Source organism: Symphalangus syndactylus, chromosome 22 (genome assembly GCF_028878055.3).
Source record: "Symphalangus syndactylus isolate Jambi chromosome 22, NHGRI_mSymSyn1-v2.1_pri, whole genome shotgun sequence".
Taxonomy (NCBI): Eukaryota; Metazoa; Chordata; class Mammalia; order Primates; family Hylobatidae; genus Symphalangus; species Symphalangus syndactylus.
Genome location: NC_072444.2, coordinates 20,577,410 through 20,596,112, shown reverse-complemented (window position 1 = coordinate 20,596,112; position 18,703 = coordinate 20,577,410). Strand labels below are relative to the sequence as shown.

The window sequence follows — 18,703 nt, the reverse complement described above, 5'->3', positions numbered from 1 at the left end:
TACAGGAAGTAGGTCCAGGCTAAGAAAATTCTCATGTCAGGGTCCTGGGTCAGCACGTTTTTTGTTTAGTTTGCTTTGCTTTGCCTCAGTTTCACATTAGTTCATTCTTCTCCTCTTTGGAAAGTCCATGCTGAGTCAGCTTTTGTAGGTTTCATAGCCCCAGGATACTATGCTGCTTATTTTTTGAAGACAATAGAAGAAGCCTTACCTCTGTCAAGTGTGGTGGCTCAGGCCTGTAATCCCAACACAGTGTGAGGCAAAGGCAGAAGGATTACTTGAGGCTGTGAGTTAGAGACCAGCCTGGGCAATATAGTGAGACCCCTGCTCTACAAAAAAAAATTATTTTTTTTCTTTTTTTTTTGAGATGGAGTCTTGCTCTGTCACCCAGGCTGGAGTGCAGTGGCACAATCTCTGCTCACTGCAACCTTCTCCTCCTCAGTTCAAATGATTCTCCCGCCTCACCCTCCCGAGTAGCTGGGATTAGAGGCCCCCGCCACGACTTATATTTTTAGTAGAGACAGGGTTGTACCATGTTGGCCAAGCTGGTCTCGAACTCCTGACCTCAAGTGATCTGCCCACCTCAGCCTCCCAAAGTGCTGGGATTCCAGGTGTGAGCCACTTCACCCAACCTACAAAAACTTTTTTTGAATTCGCCGGGCATGGCGGCATGTGCCTGTAGTCCCAGCTACTCAGGAGGCTGTGGTGGGAGGATCTCTTGAGCCCAGAAGTTTGAGGCTAAAGTGAGCTGCAGTGAGCTGTGACTCCACCACTGCACTTCAGCCTGGGTGACAGAGCAAGACTCAGCCAAGAAAAAAAAGAAGTGCTATCTCTTGATAATCTGTATCCAGGTCACCTCAACCTTAAGATGACCAAGACAATGTTGATTTACTTTACTTTTGGATATTGTATCTGTTAGATTTGTGTTCAAATAACAGTGGCTTTAAAAAACCTAGGCTTCCAGGTGTGAGCCACCACATCCACCCCTACTCGGGAGGCTGAGGCAGGAGAATCACTTGAACTGGGGAGGCAGAAGTTGCGGTGAGCCAAGATCGGGGCATTGCACTCCAGCCAGGGCAACAAGAGCAAAACTCAATCTCAAAGAAAAAGAAAAATAGGCTTGACAGGTGTGTGGTGGCCCACACCTGTAATCCCAGTGCTTCAGGAGGCCAAGACAGGCAGATTGCTTGAGCCCAGCAGTTCAAGCCCAGCCTGGGCAACATAACAAAACCCTGTCTCTACAAAAAATACCAGAAAATTAGCTGGGTGTGGTGGGCTACTTCTGTAGTCCCAGCTACTTGGGAGGCTGAGGTGGGAGGATCACTTGAGCTCAGGGGTTGAGGGCTGCAGTGAGCTGTGATTGCACCACTGCACTCCAGCCTGGGTGACAGAGTGAGACTGTTTCTTCAAAAAAAAAAAAAAAAAACAGGCTGATTTTTCTCTCAAAACACGTGACACATGGAGCTAGAACTGCTGTGGAAACTCCATGGTGCCAGCAGCGCCCAGGCCCCTGGCCTCCTCCAGTGCCATCCTTGGCATGTGGCTTCTAACCTCAAGGTTGTCACATGGTCATAGAGTGGTTTTTGGAACTCAAGCCATTAGAACCACATTCGAGGCAGGAAGAAGGAGGGAAGGGAGAAAAGGCCACAGGCACCTCTGTCAGAGGCATGTTCCATGTCAGTGCTGCCCCTGATGGCACAGCAAGGAGGATCCAGAAGAAAGTATTTGGGGCAGGACTGATTCTGGATATGGGTGAGGATGTGTTAAATGTGTGTCTCTTTCAGGCATCTGTGGCTCTTGTGCAATGAACATCAATGGAGGCAACACTCTAGCTTGCACCCGAAAGATTGACACCAACCTCAATAAGGTCTCAAAAATCTACCCTCTTCCACACATGTATGTGATAAAGGATCTTGTTCCCGTGAGTTTCTGGATCTCTCTGGTTTTGTTTTTGTTTTTGTTTTTGTTTGCATGGGGGGCGATGCTATGTGTGTTATGCTATTAGTTTTTCAGGGCAGGATTTGTTTGAGTATTTGAGGCTCCTCTTCTAGTCAGATAGTAAATAGATGGGACTGTTTCCTATATTATGGCAAGAGGAGGACCACAGTGTCACTGAGAGATTAGGAAAATCCCCAGATCTGAGACAGTGTGGCCAGAGTTTAATTAAAGAATTTGAATGGCAGAAGATAAACGCCTAGAAAATCCTCCAGCAGCTCATTTGGTGAGGTTTGTTTGAGAATAATGGGGCACAGAATTTTAGAGTTGGAACATTCCCAGAAATGAATAATTTGGCCATAACTACAAAGAAATCATGTGGAAAATACCAGTTGGGAAAGCAACAGCTGTTTATGAATTCTACTTTAATTTCTGCCTCCCTATATTTGACCACCTTTGCTGACGTGGTGTTTTCAAGGGCAGAAAGGACTGTGGGATTGGCAGGTTTCCCAGGTAGGTGAGGGAGAGGTTTCCTAACCATGCTTAACATTGTGACCATTTTTCCTTTGTAATCTTTGCATATATTCATGACAAAGGAAGAGCGTCTGGCTTCTGCCTGGCATAGAGTGGACGAGTAGCCAGTGTCCAAGAAATGGGGTAAATAAAGCTGAGGTGATGATGGAATCTGATCCTTTTTTCCTTCTTCTTCTTCCTCTTAACCACAGGATTTGAGCAACTTCTATGCACAGTACAAATCCATTGAGCCTTATTTGAAGAAGAAGGATGAATCTCAGGAAGGCAAGCAGCAGTATCTGCAGTCCATAGAAGAGCGTGAGAAACTGGTCATTAGTCCCTATTTATTGTTTCAATCTGAAGAATTTATTGCGAAGATGTTTGCCAGCAGTGTGGCTTGGCAGGGAACATAAGCTGATGCAAGCCATTTAGTGTATTCTGGAGAGGAACTGGCGTGAGGGTGGGGCACTTATCCTCTTAGGGCCAGGGGAGTAGTGTGAACCCATGAATGGCCCAGAGTGGACCAAGGAGCTAGAGCCCTGTGCCCCGCCTGCAGGGGCGGGTGATTGCTGTGTTGCTAGTCCATCTTTTTCAAAAGAAACCAGTATGTAAATTGCCTGGGCTTTAAAAGGTGACCACTAAGTCAGAACTGTTCCCTCACTGGGGGCAAAATGAAACACATATGCTGGCCAGTTGTAACTACCACCATCCTGCTCTACAAATGGGAGGGAAATGTTAATGGCAAAACAGAGTCATCGATGTTCTTTCCTGACACCATACTTCTGGTGATCTGTGGGGTGGGATTATTCCTGGCCTGCTCACTCTCTGGGAGTTGCCATTCCTGTGTACAAGCTATAAAATCTTAAAGCAGAGGCATCATTATCAAGTTTTCAGTCTTTCTTTTACACTACTTTTACTCCTCTGCGAAGAAGTCTTCTCTGATTTGCATACTCCCTGCATACTTGTGGACATGAGGTAGGAAGGGGACCAAATGGAGACAGAGCCCCACCTGCATTCCTGCACAGGGCTAAGGGCAATGGCTGTGTCTTCTTCCTTTCTGGATCCCTAGGCCTTGGCGCATGTTATTTTATCAATAAATATTAGTTATGTAACTACTGTAAAAATATATATAGATTTTTAAAAAGGCCAGATGCAGTGGCGCATGCTGATAGTCCCAGCTACTCAGGAGGCTGAGGTAGGAGGATCACCTGAGCCCAGGAGTTTGAGAGTTTGAGAGTTTGAGGCCAACCTGGGCAACATAGCGAGACTTTGTCTCTAAAACATATACATATATATGAATATATGAAAAGTATCGCCGGGCGCGGTGGCTCACGCCTGTAATCCCAGCACTTTGGGAGGCCGAGGCAGGCGGATCACGAGGTCAGGAGATCGAGACCACCCTGGCTAACACAGTGAAACCCCGTCTCTACTAAAAATACAAAAAAAAATTAGCCGGGCGTGGTGGCGGGTGCCTGTAGTCCCAGCTACTGGGGAGGCTGAGGCAGGAGAATGGCGTGAACTCGGGAGGTGGAGCTTGCAGTGAGCCGAGATCGCGCCACTGCACTCCAGCCTGGGCAACAGAGCAAGACTCCGTCTCAAAAAAAAAAAAAAAGGGAGTCCTAGTAAGTGTGCCCAGTCTGTCACCATCAAGATAGTGAGGGTCAGCACAGTGGCCTGCAAGTCAGAGTAAGCCTGGGACGAGACTTCAGAGCTGCTCTTCTCAGACTGTAGCTCTGCCCCTCAGTTTCTACCTCCCAGAGTCTCGTGCATCCCAGAGTCCAGGCTGAACCGGGCCCTCTGGCCCAACGAGTCCTCTTGCATTCCTAGGCAAGGCTGGTGCGTACCTAGTGAACATCTCCTTGATGTGGTATTATTAGGGATTGAAGAGTTCCCCTGAGCATGTTTGGTTTTCTAGATACAAGTTGAGTATTCCTTATCCTAAATGCTTGGGTTTCAGTGTTTGGGGTTTCAGATGTTTTCAGATTTTGGAATATTTGCTTTACACTTACCAGTTGAGCACCCCAAATCCGAAATCTGAAATCCATGCTCCAGTGAACATTTCCTTTGAGCAGCATATTGGTGCTCAGAAAGTTTCAGATTTTGGAACATTTTGGATTTCAGATTTTCAGATTTGGGATGCCCAACCTGTAATAGAAATTTACTCATTTACTCATTTACATACCAAACATTTAACATTTTTTGGCTTCCTTAAATTAGTATGCTGAACTTAATACATAATTGGAAAATGTGGAGAAATTTATGTATGTATTTATTTTTGACTGGGCAGCCCCCAAACCAAAATAGGTTCAGAGAGGCTCCATCATTTTTTAAATAAGCTATAATTTTCAGCCTGGGGAACATAGGGCGACCCTGTCTCTACAAAAACTTTAAAACTTAGCCAGGCATGGTGGTGTGCACCTATAGTCCCAGCTACTCAAGGGGCTGAGATGGGAGGATTGCTTGAGCACAAGAGTTCCAGGCTGCAGTGAACTGTGATTGTGCCACTGCACGCCAGCCAGGGGCACACAGCAAGACCCTGTCTCAAAAAAAAAAAAAAAAGAATTTATAATTCCACCACTAAAACATAATCTCTGTTAATATTTATAGTTTCCTTTGTTTTTTGTTTATTACATTATATTTTTATGTAGCTGGGATCAAAATGTAAATATGCTTTTATATCCTGCTTTTTTCACTTATGTTATTGTGAGCATTTTCTTCATGTTCTTAAAATTCTTCATAAGCATTAACTTACACTTTGCTTTCTACTGCTTCAGATGTATGCACCATGCGCCATAAAACCATTTCACTATTGCTGGACAATGAAATTGTTTCCAATTTTTTACTGTTAGAAATAAGGCTAGATGAACATCTTTATCCTTCAAGTTCTGCCCAAAACATTCTAATTTCTTATTACAGATTTTTCTAGGAGTGGGTTAAAGAATATGACTATTCTTAAGGTTCTTAATCCTGTGACCTTATGCCTTCTAGACCAGTGCTGCCAGTTGACACTCCCACCAGCCGTCTGGACATAACATAGATTTGGTTGAAGACTCATGGTTCAGTCACAACCATCGGTTCTGTCTCATCTGTTCTCAACTGTCACTTCAGGTGTCAGTGGGCCCCTTTCGTTTTGCTGTTTTTAATCCATTTATGTTGTTTCCAAACTCAGAAAGTCCGGTTTGTGTTTCGGACTTGTTGGGCAGATTGACCAGTATGGCAGGTGTGAAAGTGCAGGAAGCCAGAGCCAACTGCCGGGGCCACATCCTGGTTCTGCTGCCTATAGTGGCACATCCCTGGGCACGTGGCCTAACTCTCCGTGCCTTGGTTCCTTACCTGTAAGTGGAACTTGCTGGAGTCACCTCACAGGATTACTGTGATGATCAGTTAAGGAAAGCGTGTCAGGCGCAGGGCCTCCGTCAGGATTGGCAGTGGCAGTCACTGGGGACGATGTTGATGTTCCCAGTGAAAACCTGAGGGCCCTTCTGCTGAGCCCAGGGCAGAAGCAGCTACAGACTCCTGCTGCTTTAGCCCCCAGGCTTTTGAATCTCTCCCCTCTTGACCACATTCCAGGAAGCTGGAATTTATGGGAGTTGTTTTTGTGCTCTTGTTTTCTATTTCTTTTTTAGACAAGTGAGAGGTTCTTGTTTATTAAAGGGAAAGTGCACTATATGTGGATTTAAGAACTCTGGGCAGATGTTTACATTTCACTGTAATAAAGATCACAAGATCTTTATTAATCTGCTAAATATCTGCAAATCACCCCTTGGATTTTGCTAAGAAAATTCACATGCAAGTAGGCACTTTGTTCATGCACTGACCCCAAAGGTCACATTTAATCAGCTGAAGACATAGCAGAGTCTCTCCCTTCACAAGCTCCTGCCTCTCCTTTCTCCCCATACAGGACGGGCTCTACGAGTGCATTCTCTGTGCCTGCTGTAGCACCAGCTGCCCCAGCTACTGGTGGAACGGAGACAAATATCTGGGGCCTGCAGTTCTTATGCAGGTGAGGTGCTCCTTAATTGCTTTAAGAGAAATTGAAACTCAAGCATCCAGAAGTCCAAGAGGACAATAGACTGCTGTAAGCCAGCCATTCTGAGGGGCCTGGTTTCCTTCATTGCCATCCAGTCCAAACAGGGTAATTGGTTGCGTTGTATTCACTTGCTTTCAGTAAATCTGGGGCCTTGTCTGCAAATTGCCTTTGTTTCACTGCAGTGAGGGTCACCCCAAGGGGGAGCAAACCATGCCTTGCAGATGTTTAAAATGTATTTCCGTTTGCCTGGTGGTCAGAGGCTCCCCCCGTCCCTCTCATAGGATTTGTAACATAAGATTTGTAGTGAGCAAGCAGGGTTTAAAGCAATGTCTTTGAAGGGCAGCTGCCTAGCTATGAGATTGGAAGCTGTTTCCCAGCTAATGAAAGCCTGGATTTAGGGGTTGCTTAGAAAGAAAATAGTATTGGTGTTCACTGCAAAGAAAGTCACTGTCTTTGTTCCCAGAAAGCTTGTGCTTTTTTGGATATGTGCTTTTCATAGACTCTAAGCAACTCAAAAGCCAACTTCTGTTTCTCATTTTCCCCACAAAAAGAGAAGTTGCAGGTTTGTGTGACCACATGAGCAATATTGATTCCCAGCCACGTAAAGATTGAATAATGAAGTACACTCATACTTGTCACTTTTACCAGCTGCTCTGAGTTGGGGATGTAGAGGTCCTCTAAGTAACTGCTAGAGCAGGCCTATGGTCATGTGATTAATTCGTTTCAGCCTGCTGATCTCAGGCTGCTGAGAGGGCTGTGTGAATTCAAAGAATCATTAAGTGGGACAAATACTACCAGTAGACAGGCCTGTTAAATCATTCCTTTACTCAGAGACAGCAAGTCCAGCATGGGTAGTGCCATGAAGACAGATAAGAGACTTATATGATACAGTCCCTGCCTTCATCAAATTATAAGCTGGGTAGGAAGCTATTGAGCAACATGAAGTAATTAGGAGATGATACCCAGTGTGTATAATTAAGCACCCGGGTACCAGGTGCAGTATGGATCAAAGGTTTGCAGGGACCATTAATCAAGTGAAGCTACAAGTGTTGGGAACCTTTCCTTGAAAGATGGACAAGAATTAAAGAGTGTGGAGACGAGGCATCTAAGCTGAGTGAATTCCCTTTCCTCTGCACTCCCAGAGCTTTGAGTTGAGCCAGGGTGCCACTCTGGCCTGTCGATTGGCAGCTCAGCTAATCAGTCCCTGGTTTTCCAGGCCTATCGCTGGATGATTGACTCCAGAGATGACTTCACAGAGGAGCGCCTGGCCAAGCTGCAGGACCCATTCTCTCTATACCGCTGCCACACCATCATGAACTGCACAAGGACCTGTCCTAAGGTACATGGGGCTGGTGACCCTCAGCTCTGCCTCAGAGCTGACACGCCAGAAGTAGCATGTGCTCACAAAGAGGTGATTGGCAGAGAGCAACCTTAGTCATTTGAGAAGGAAAGGGACCAGCATATGCCTGTCCTTTCAGTGTGAGCCTAGGGGCTAGTTTGGCTCTTAGTTGCAAGGAGTAGACTGACTCGGGCCACCTCAGGAGCACGCTTTATTTGTAGGCTACACAGGGACATTGTGGGAGTTAAGGATGCACAGGAACCCATGAGCAGGTACCTGCGTTCAACCTTCCTAGGAAACAGAAACCGAAAGCCGTCGGAACGTGGGCAGCTGTGAGGACTTCGTTTCTTCTCCATCTTTCTCGCGATGTCGGCTGCTAATCTGCTCTGCTCTCTAGCAGCCTGTTCTTTCCTTCAGCTCTGTGGAGGTTTTTTCAACTCAAAGCTCTGGCTTTCGTTCCTCTTCCTGCCTGCATTTGCTGCTGCTTTTGGCTCACTCTGGCCTGGATTTTGCGTCCCAGCACACTTCCAGCTTCAGCCACCCGCCTACCTCCCAGCACTTCTCAGCACAGGTTCCTGAGAGGGTGTCGCATTGGCCCAGCTCACCTTCTCATGCCTGCACATCAGAGGCCGCAGCTGGCTACAGACTGGCTGCCCTTTGGCCAGGTTCTGTCTCAGTCTGTTTTGTGGTACTATCACAGAATTTCAGACTGGGTAATTTTATAAAGAAGTGTATTTGACGCACAGCTCTAGAGGCTGGTGCTGGCATCTAATAAGAACCTTCATGCTGTATGACCCCATGGCAAAAGGCAGAAGGGCAAGAGAAAGGGAGCCCAAGCTCATCCTTTTTTTTTTTTTTTTTTTGAGACAGGGTTTTGCTCTTGTTGCCCAGGCTGGAGTGCAATGGCACGATCGATCTCAGCTCACCACAACCTCCACCTCCCGAGTTCAAGCGATTCTCCTGCCTTAGCCTCCCGCGTAGCTGGGGTTACAGGCATGCACCACTCACGCCCGGCTAATTTTGTATTTTTAATAGAGATAGGGTTTCTCTATGTTGGTCAGGCTGGTCTCGAACTCCCGACCTCAGGTGATCCGCCCACCTTGGCCTCCCAAAGTGCCGGGATTACAGGCGTGAGCCACTGTGCCCGGCCCTTCTCATCTGTTTTTTTTTTTAAAAGACAGGGTTTCACTCAGTTGCCCAGGCTGGGGTGCAGTGGCAAAATCATAGCTCGCTGCAGCCTGGAATTGCTGGCCTTAAGTGATCCTCCTACCTCTTGAGTAGCTGGGACTACAGGCACACACCACCACACCTGACTAATCCAAACTCATCCTTTTATCAGGAACTTACTCCTATGATAATGGCAATCCATTTGTGAGGGCAGAGCCTTCATAACCTAATCACTTCTTAAAGGTCCCACCTCTCAATACTGTTGCATTGGGGATTAGGTTTTCAACACATGAGCTTTCGGGGACACATTCAAACCATAGCAGGTGTCAGCCCTGGTCCAGTCAGCCTTGCCCAGTGGGCAGGGAAGGGCTAGGGCTGTGTGGTTCAGAGCACGGCTGCCCTCTGAGCAAAGACTATGGGTGATTTCACTTAAAAGTTGCAGTGAGTCAGTGGGCGGCAAGGTGGAAAACTGTAGGGTGGCCAGTTAGCCTTAAAAAAAGATTACACTGTGTATTTGAAAACATGAAATCCAAGCTGTAGAATTCACTTATTTTTTGCCTGGAAACCCTCTGTGTTTCCAGTGGCCTCGCTGGGGGAGCCCACAGGCTTCAGCACCCTATTGCCTGGGCTTCCATCTGGGTCCTGTCCCCAGGACTGTGGTTTACCATGATTGTGCCTGTGAATAGCTACTGACCTCTGAGGCAAGTTATGCTATAAAAGTGCTTGGAACAGTGCCTGGCATATAGTAAGTACTCAATAAATGTCACCTTATGTTATTTTTATAAATAACGTGAGTACTCGGCTTGTTTGAGACAGAGATAGCATCTTCAGTGGTGGGGCCTGGCTGTGTGTTTCTTCAGAAGCTCTGCGAGTGACTCTAAGGTGTATTCCTGGTCACAAACCTGTGCATGGAGGGGATGAGTGCAGCAGACAACTGAGACAGCCAAGGACAGGTTCTCTGTGCCTTGCCCTCCCTTCTGTAAAACAGGGCTGGAAGTTGGGACTGAGACATAGAGATAGGCCGATCATGAAACTGGAAGGGACTTGAAAATCATCAAGTTTAATCCCCTTGTACAGATGGGGAAATTGAGCCCCAGGTGGGGAGGGGAATGACTCGCCCAAGATCACTGTCAGGTCAGTGGGAAGGTAGGACTAGAGTTAGGCCGTCTGCCTCCCCATCCAGTGCTCTTTCTTCCTGCACGGATTGGGTATGTACCAACCTTCTAAGTCCAAACACCCTTACTGACCCTGTGGGGACCGGAAATACACAGGTGGGTCCAGATTCAGAAGGATATACAGTGAAAAGTCTCCCTCCCACTCCACCCAGCCACCTCCCTAGAAGTCAGATTCTTGTGTGAACTTCAGAGGTGTTTTATGCTGCACACAAATGCATATGTGTCCTCTTCTGTCTTTTTTATATCACATTTATCTGTATTTTTTCACCCACTATATTTTGGAGATTATCTCATGTTGGTATATGAAGAGTGTCTTTTTGACCAGCCTGGACAACATAGTGAGATCCCATCTGTACAAAAAAAATTTTTTTAATTAGCCAGGTGTGGTGGCTAATTAGTAGTTTCAGTTACTTGGGAGGCTGAGGCTGGAGGATCACTTGAGCCAGGTGTTCCAGGCCACAGTGAACTATGATCACACTTCAGCCTGGATGACAGAGCAAGACCCTGTCAAAAATATATATATCTTTTCTTTCTCTTCTTCTCTCAAGATCTCTTTTCTTTCTTTCCTTTTCTTCTTTCTTTCCACAAAACTTTTTTAGGGGGGTAGACTTATCCTTCTAAAATGAGGGGAACCTTCACTAACGTCAGATGAGTCCTTGTCTCATTTTACCAAGTACTTGCTTGTTTCTCTTTCTACTTCAATGAAGCTGGCATTCAGTGGGTTTAATGATTGTGCTTCCTGCAAAGCAGATGTTAACAGCTGTAGGGGCAAACTGCAGCTAATACCAATGGTATTGGCCAGTTGAAATCATCATGGTTTTTTTTTTTTTTTTTTTTTTTTTTTTTTTGAGACAGAGTCTCGCTCTGTCGCCCGGGCTGGAGTGCAGTGGCGCAATCTCGGCTCACTGCAAGCTCCGCCTCCCGGGTTCACGCCTCATGGTTTTATAAAGGGTTAATAGAGAGGGTAGTTTCTTCCACATACTTTTGAGAGCTGGTATATGCTGATTTCTGCTGCTGCCTATTTAATAATGATGATGTAAAAGATGTAGAGATGTCTGGCTGATTTTGACATTGGCCTGTAGTCCTAGAATAGACACTATCCTGAGTGTCTTTGAGCAGTCAGAGAGTGCAGCTCTGCCCTGGGCCTGTTTACCTGTTAGAGTGAGCCACACAAGAAGGGATTCAACGTGGCAGAGCTCTTGCCAGAGGGAGCTGACCATCTTCAAATGTTAAAAAAGGTAGACAGAAGAGAGCCCTTAGCCCAACCCCTGTGGTTTTGAGGGACTTGATTTGCATTCACCTTGCTTGGGCACTGAACCAGCTGAGGAAGTAGTTTCACCCAAGATCGTGGGTTTTCCCTTTCAGTTTCAGTTATCATTTGTTATTGATTCTCTTCTCTTTTTCAAGGGTCTGAATCCAGGGAAAGCTATTGCGGAGATCAAGAAAATGATGGCAACCTATAAGGAGAAGAAAGCTTCAGTTTAACTGTTTCCATGCTAAACATGATTTATAACCAGCTCAGAGCTGAACATAATTTATATCTAATTTGAGTTCCTTTAAAGATCTTGGTTTTCCATGAATACAGCGTGTATAATAAAAATTTTAAGAAATAAATGTTACTCTACTTTATTAACAAAAAAAAGAACCTGTTCCTTTGCTTGCTGCAGGGGAATGTGAAGGTGCCAGGAGTCCTTGTCCTTGGAGAGATGGACAGGGCTTCAGAGCTGAGCGGGGGTGGAGGTACCCTAGCTGGAAGGAAGTGATGAGCCCTGGAACTGACATCAGGCAGGGCCTGCAGCTTGTTCCCAGCTTTGCCGCTCACCAGCTAGACAACCTCGGACAAGTTCCTTCACCTCTTTGCTGCTCCATTCGCCCATCTGTAAGATGGGATCCATAATTGTGCCTACCTCATTCATCTGGTATGAGAATGCCTGGCACTTATTCTGAACACTCAGTTAGTGTTAGTGTTCTGTATCATCCCACTTTCTATAGCTTTCAGTACCAGAATTACTGAAAACCAAATCTTGGTAAGTCTTTGGATACGGCGGTGAGGCCAGGTTTGAGATTCCTCCAGCACAGAGCAATGACCCTGGTCAGTTGTGAATCCAGTTAGTTCCACAAATGAACCTGTAGGGCCTCTCACTGCAAACATCAACTCCACAGCACTGCTGCCTTGGCTGGCGTTCTCACTGCACAGCCAGGCATGGTGGCTCACGCCTGTAATCCCAGCACTTTGGGAGGCTGAGGCGGGAGGATCATTTGAGGTGAGGAGTTCAAGACCAGCCTGGCCAACGTGGTGAAACCCCATCTCTACTAAAAATACAAAAATTAGCCAGCGCATGCCTGTAATCCCAGCTACTTGGGAGGCTGAGGCAGGAGAATCACTTTAGCCTGGGAGGTGGAGGTTGCGGTGACCGAGATCACACTGCTGCACTCCAGTCTGAGCAACAGAGTGAGACCCTGTCTCCACAAAACAAAAAAGCAATGCAAAAAAGGGGAAAGGGGGAAAGTAAAAGTGGAAGCTCCTCCAAACTCATCCCCTGTTGACAGCTTAGACATTTCCTTCAACACTCTACGTTATTACAGTTAGGCAGCATATATAAAACTTTCTCCCTTCAAAAGTGAGGTACTGTAGAGCCAGGAGCTGTGGCGTGTGCCCCTAATCCAGCTACTCAGGAGGCTGGGGCGGGAGCATCACGTGAGCCCAAGAGGTCAGGGCTATGGTTTGCCATGATTGCGCCTGTGAATAGTTACTGCACTCCAGCCTGGGCAACATAGTGAGACCCCATCGCTTTAAAAAAAAAAAGCCTGGAACAGTGGCTTCTAGCACTTTGGGAGGCCAAGGTGGGAGGATTGCTTGAGGCTAGGACTTCAAGATCAACCTGGCCAACATAGTGAGACCCTCTTTTTTTTAACATACCAAAAAAGATTTTTTTAAAAAGGGGGACCGTATAGTCTGCCAGCAGCTTTCTTTTTTTTTTTTTTTTTTTTTTGAGACAGAGTCCAAAACAAAAAGCTGCATTCCGCCTTCCGGGTTCACGCCATTCTCCTGCCTCAGCCTCCCAAGTAGCTGGGCCTACAGGCGCCCGCCACTATGCCCGGCTAATTTTTTTGTATTTTTAGTAGAGACAGGGTTTCACCATGTTAGCCAGGATGGTCTTGATCTGAACTCGTGATCCGCCCATCTCGGCCTCCCAAAGTGCTGGGATTACAGGTGTGAGCCACTGCGCCCGGCCTCTATTTTTACCTCACAATGTAGAAAGGACTTCAGTGCTAATAAAGACCTACCTTTTTGTTGTTGTTTTGTTGTGTTTTTTTGTTTTTTTTTTTTTGAGAGGGAGTCTCGCTCTGTCGCCCAGGCTGGAGTGCGGTGGCACGATCTCGGCTCACTGCAGGCTCGGCCTCCTGGATTCATGCCATTCTCCTGCCTCAGCCTCCGGAGCAGCTGGGACTACAGGTGCCCGCCAGCATGCCCAGCTAATTTTTTGTATTTTTAGTAGACTGTTTCACCGTGTTAGCCAGGATGGTCTCGATCTCCTGACCTCGTGATCCGCCCGCCTTGGCCTCCCAAATTGCTGGGATTACAGGCGTGAGCCACCGTGCCCAGCCAAGACCTACCTTAATCTGTGTGTGTGTGTATGTAAAAATTTTTGGAACTCCTGCTTAAGAGCACTGTAGCATGGGTGTACCCTTATTTAACCATTCCCCTACTAAGGCACATTCGGGTGGTCCCTATTCACCTTTTCACCCAAGGCTGCTTTTTTAAGTCGTAGCTGGAAACCTCTGGATCATCCAGAAAACAAAGGTTTCATGCATCCTGAGGCAAGCAGCTGAGAAAACGTGTGACTCACCAAGAATGAGCCTTAATGAGCATTTTCTGGCTTAAAGGGCTGATTCAACAAGCATTCGTCTCAGGCATTGTGGAAGGTGAGGTGCTGGGGACAATGATGAACAAAATTTGTTGCCTGCCTGCCACCTAGAAGCCAAGGTCACAAAGGAAAAAGGAACAAATATCAGAAATTTCGAGAACAGGGCTGTGTGCCCTTCACTACAGCATCTTGGAATTCTTGACTATCTCAGTGAGACACACGGTACACGGCCCTGCGGCGCTGAAGCCTAAGATTGTGGAGTGCACTGGCTTCTTGAAAGACAGTGGAACTTGAACTCCGGGCCATGTCTGTGGATAGCTTCTGTTCCCCAGCTCAGACCTAATGGCTTTCTATCAGCCTGGGGAAAGGTCACATTCCTTGGATTCATGGATAATTTGACTTGGCTTCTAATCTCCAGATCTGTAGGGAAAGATGGGTTTTTCTCATGAATGACTTTTTTTTTTTGGAGTCTCACTCTGTCACCAGGCTGGAGTGCAGTGGTGCAATCTTGGCTCACTGCAACCTCCGCCTCCCAAGTTCAAGCGATTCTCCTGCCTCAGCCTCCCAACTAGCTGGGATTACAGGTGTTACCCAGCTAATTTTTGTATTTTTAGTAGAGACAGGGTTTCACCATGTTTGTTGGGCATGCTGATCTCTAACTCAAGTGATCCACCTGCCTCGACCTCCCAAAGTGCTGGGATTACAGGTGTGAGCAAGCACACCCTGCTTCTCATGAACAACTTAATGCCTTGTAAAGATGGGTCTGCAACAACTGATAAGAGGCAGGGTGTAGCTTGGGAGTTGCCACTTCAGATCAACGTCATCAGAGGCTGGGTTGACTCTGATGGTCGCTCTCCGCAGTTGAACTGCGAGTTAAATTGGTATATGTTATCAACTGATAGTTTAATGTACAGCTTAATCTTTCATTGAATTGGAGACAAATGTTCTATTGCAACAGTCACAAAGGCTTTTCCAGTAAAACTGCAGACCTGTGTGGGGAACAGTATTTTGTCCTGTATGCTACTTCTGTGCCCAATGTGCCTTCATTTACAAGATAATACTTCCAGCCTGGCCCTGTGGCTCACGCCTATAATCCCAGCGCTTTGGGAGGTGGGAGGATTGCTTGAGCCCAGGAGTTAAAGGCTGCCGTGAACTAGGATCGTGCCTCTGCACTCCAGCCTGGATCACAGAGCCAGAACCTGTCTCTAAAGAAATTTTAAAAAGTAGAATTTCGTAGGACTGAAGCCAGCCATCCCTTCTTACCTAGCTCTGGACATGTTGAACATCTGTGACTCTATTTTCCTATCTGTAAAATGGGAATTAACAGCATTCCCCTCTCAGAATTATGGTTGAAGTCTAAGAGTAAATGTGAAAGCATCTTGCCTGCAGTAGAGTAAATGCTCCATAAACTCAAGTGAACGGATTTGTCTTGAGTACCTACTATGTGAAAGGCCCTCCAGTGGATGCTGGGAGGCGGCAAGAGTAATTCCTTCCCAGCCCTCAGGAGTTGACAGCTAGCATATGTCTGACATGACTGGCCAGAGCTAGAGGCCTCCCTGTTGGGAGGATGGTTTTTCCGTGCAAGGCTAATATTGCTTATTTCTCATCTCTCCCGTCACACTGCTCAGGGCAGGGAGGGACTCCCATTGGTCAAATTTTCTTCAGGCCCCTTCCCTTCCTGGCATCAGGATAATTACCATACAAAGTGCTAAAACTCGGCCAGGCACAGTGGCTCACTCCTGTAGTCCCAGCACTTTGGGAGACCGAGGTGGATCTCTGAAGCACAGGAGTTTGAGACCAGCCTGGGTAACATGGCAAACCCCATCTCTACAAAAAAACACAAAAATTAGCTGGGCGTGGTAGTGCTCACTTGTAGTCCCAGCTACTCAGAAGGCTGAGGTGGGAGGATCACTTGAGCCCAGGAGGTCGAGGCTGCAGTGAGCTGAGATCATGCCACTGTACTCCAACCTGGGCAGCAGAGAGAGACCCTGTCTCAAAAAAAAAAAAAAAAAAAAAATACTGAAGCCCCACTTTACTGTGTGTCTAGACGGCCATAATCCTACCAACAGGGTTTGTTACTAGGTGAAAAAAATCCGCTTTTGTTGCAAAAATCTAGTGAAACTAGAGAAATCGAAAAGTAAACCAATGCTCTAGAATAAACTTGCCCAAATTAGTGATTTCTCAAGCTTTTTGCCACTGGGACCAGGCCTATTACGCCCTCTCCTTGGGCTCCCAAGAGAGCCACAGCCTAGAAGGGAAGCTGTTCAGTCAGTTCTCACCCACGTGGGACTGGAAATTTCAGACACGGTTATCCGGGAAGACAGCCTGGGCCACAGACCTCCTCGATGACCACACACCGAGAGCCACTTCCCCAAAGGTAACCCCAAACAGATGGCAAGGCCTCCCACATGCTCTGTGGTTTGAAAGGAAGCTTCCTCTGGCCTCCTGCCTCATTAAGGAGAAGGGACAAGCTGCAGGTGCGGCTCCTTCCCAGCTGGCTCAGGGAATAGAGCCCCTTTAAGGCCAGGCAGCCTTAGCAATAAAAAGAATGAAGGGGGGCTGGGCGCGGTGGCTCACGCTTGTAATCCCAGCACTTTGGGAGGCCGAGGCGGGCGGATCACGAGGTCAGGAGATCGAGACCACGGTGAAACCCTGTCTCTACTAAAAAAAAAAAAAAAAAAAAAAAAATCAGCCGGGCGTGGTGGCGGGCGCCTGTAGTCCCAGCTACTCGGAGAGGCTGAGGCAGGAGAATGGTGTGAACTCGGGAGGCGGAGCTTGCAGTGAGCCGAGATTGCGCCACTGCACTCCAGCCTGGGCGGCAGAGCGAGACTCCGCCTCAAAAAAAAAAAAAAAAATGAAGGGGGCACCCTTGCAAGGCAGTCCCCCATGCAGTCCCCAAGCCCTCTGCTTTTATTTATTTATTTATTTATTTTAGAGGGAGTCTCAGTCTTTCACCCAGACTGGAGTACCTCTGCTTTTATGAAGCCGCTAATCCAGTGCCAGGATCTAAAGCAAACAGCTGGCTTCTACCAAGTTCCTGCCATCTCATTTCATCCTCTCCATGGCTTCCATTTTGTAGGTGACGGGAAGGAGAGCCTTAGAGAAGGAAAGTGACATTTTAAAGCTCACACAGCTAGAAAGCAACTCACGCATCCATGTCTTTCTGATGCCAGAACCCAGCCCCTTGCCACTGTACCATAGTGCCTCTCGCCAAGGCCACCTGGGCTAGCCATTTCCAAACCCAGCCTTCCTGCTGCCTTGGGGGCTGGGTTCCTGCCAGAAATTGAGCTAAGCCCCGGGGGAGGACATGGGAGTTCTGAAAAGTTAAGCAGCCTGCCTCCCCTGGAAGTGTCACTGGAAGATGAAACAACTCTTGTCACCTGACCCAAGGAAGCCAGTCCCACGGCCCAGGTGATCAACAGGAATGGCCCCCAGCTGGTTGGCTCGGGCAGCCTGCCCCAGCTGAGTAAATGGCTCCACTGGTACCCAGCTGCTCAGGCCAAAACCCTGGGGAGCATCTTGAATTCCACACATTCCTGCACCCCCACATCCTATCCACCAGCAAGTCCTGCCAGCGTGTGTTCCTGTACCAAATGTTCACTGGGATCTTGCTATGAATCAGGTGCTGCTTTCCCTCCTGGGGTCTATCCCCTACCCACACCCTCACCACCATCACAGCTGTGTCTCCTTCCAGCCCCTTCCACAATAGGGATCGTTGGAGTTTTCTTTTCCTTGACTAGGGCTACTTCCCAGTAGACAGCAGGCTCCGCAGGGACAGGGACATCTCTGTTTTCTTCACTCTCACGTTCCTGGCTCCTAGAGTGGTGCTGGCACTCCATAAATTCATACTGGACAAATGACCGGTGATCCTGCCCACGTCTATCCTTGGCCCTAACGTGAACCTTCCCTTGTTTGCCCTGGGATCTCACAGATCCACTCTCCCCTTTGGAGCTCCTCTGTCCAGAGGTCCTGGAGACAGGGAACACTATGCCTGTGCCAGTCACTGTGGGGTAGCAGGATAAATGCTGCACGCAGGTATGACATCTCTGGTGCCTTTCAGGGGTCTTCATGCATCCCCCCAGTGCAGATGTGCCTGCAGGTCACGCTGTGAGGCTTCTCTTTCTCTGGCATTTCAAGGCCTCCAGTGCATCATGGCAGACTCTCCCTAGGTCTCTCTGTGGGGGCACATCTGACCCTGTGAATCTCTGGGCAGGTGTGTCTTCCTTTTTTGCATTCATCAAGCAGCGCCAGGCACTGTCTCAAGTGCTTGATAAGCATTTTCTTTCTTTTCTTTTTTTTTTTTTTTTTGAGACAGAGTTTCGCTCTTTTTGCCCATGCTGGAGTGCATTGGCATGATCCCGGCTCACAGCAACCTCCGCCTCCTGGGTTCAAGCGATTCTCCTGCCTCAGTCTCCCGAGTAGCTGGGATTACAGGCATGCGCCACCACGCCCAGTTGACACGCATTTTCTTGTGTGATCCTCGCAGCAGTTCTCTGTGAAGCAGGCATTGCTATCCTACAGGTTGGGAAAAGAGGGCCAGAGAGGATCAGTGACTTGCTCACGGTCGCACGGCCTGGAAGACCTGGAGAGCTGCACCAGCACGCACAGACCCTAACCACTGGGACGTGCTGGGGGGTTCTGCCTCCGTGAGGTGTGTGTCTCCGGTCGCCCCGCCCCT

The 18,703-nt window shown here is 47.6% G+C and overlaps 2 protein-coding genes across 3 annotated transcripts in view; one reads left to right on the top strand and one right to left on the bottom strand.

The window, feature by feature from the left end:
• Positions 1–11,770, top strand: part of SDHB (succinate dehydrogenase complex iron sulfur subunit B) — a 35,576-nt gene extending 23,806 nt beyond the window's left edge. The window contains exons 4-8 of one of the 2 annotated variants that reach the window (XM_055262230.2): positions 1,782–1,918; positions 2,658–2,774; positions 6,347–6,448; positions 7,692–7,814; positions 11,564–11,770. In XM_055262230.2, the coding sequence (XP_055118205.1) occupies positions 1,782–1,918; positions 2,658–2,774; positions 6,347–6,448; positions 7,692–7,814; positions 11,564–11,641 (557 nt within the window). In that variant the 3' untranslated portion in view covers positions 11,642–11,770. The remainder of the gene's footprint in view (positions 1–1,781; positions 1,919–2,657; positions 2,775–6,346; positions 6,449–7,691; positions 7,815–11,563) is intronic. The other variant, XM_055262231.2, reaches the window with a different exon arrangement.
• The window catches only part of LOC129472521 (neuroblastoma breakpoint family member 1-like), a 705,345-nt gene that overhangs the window by 529,838 nt on the left and 156,804 nt on the right, over positions 1–18,703 (bottom strand). The gene's annotated exons all lie outside the window — the stretch shown is intronic.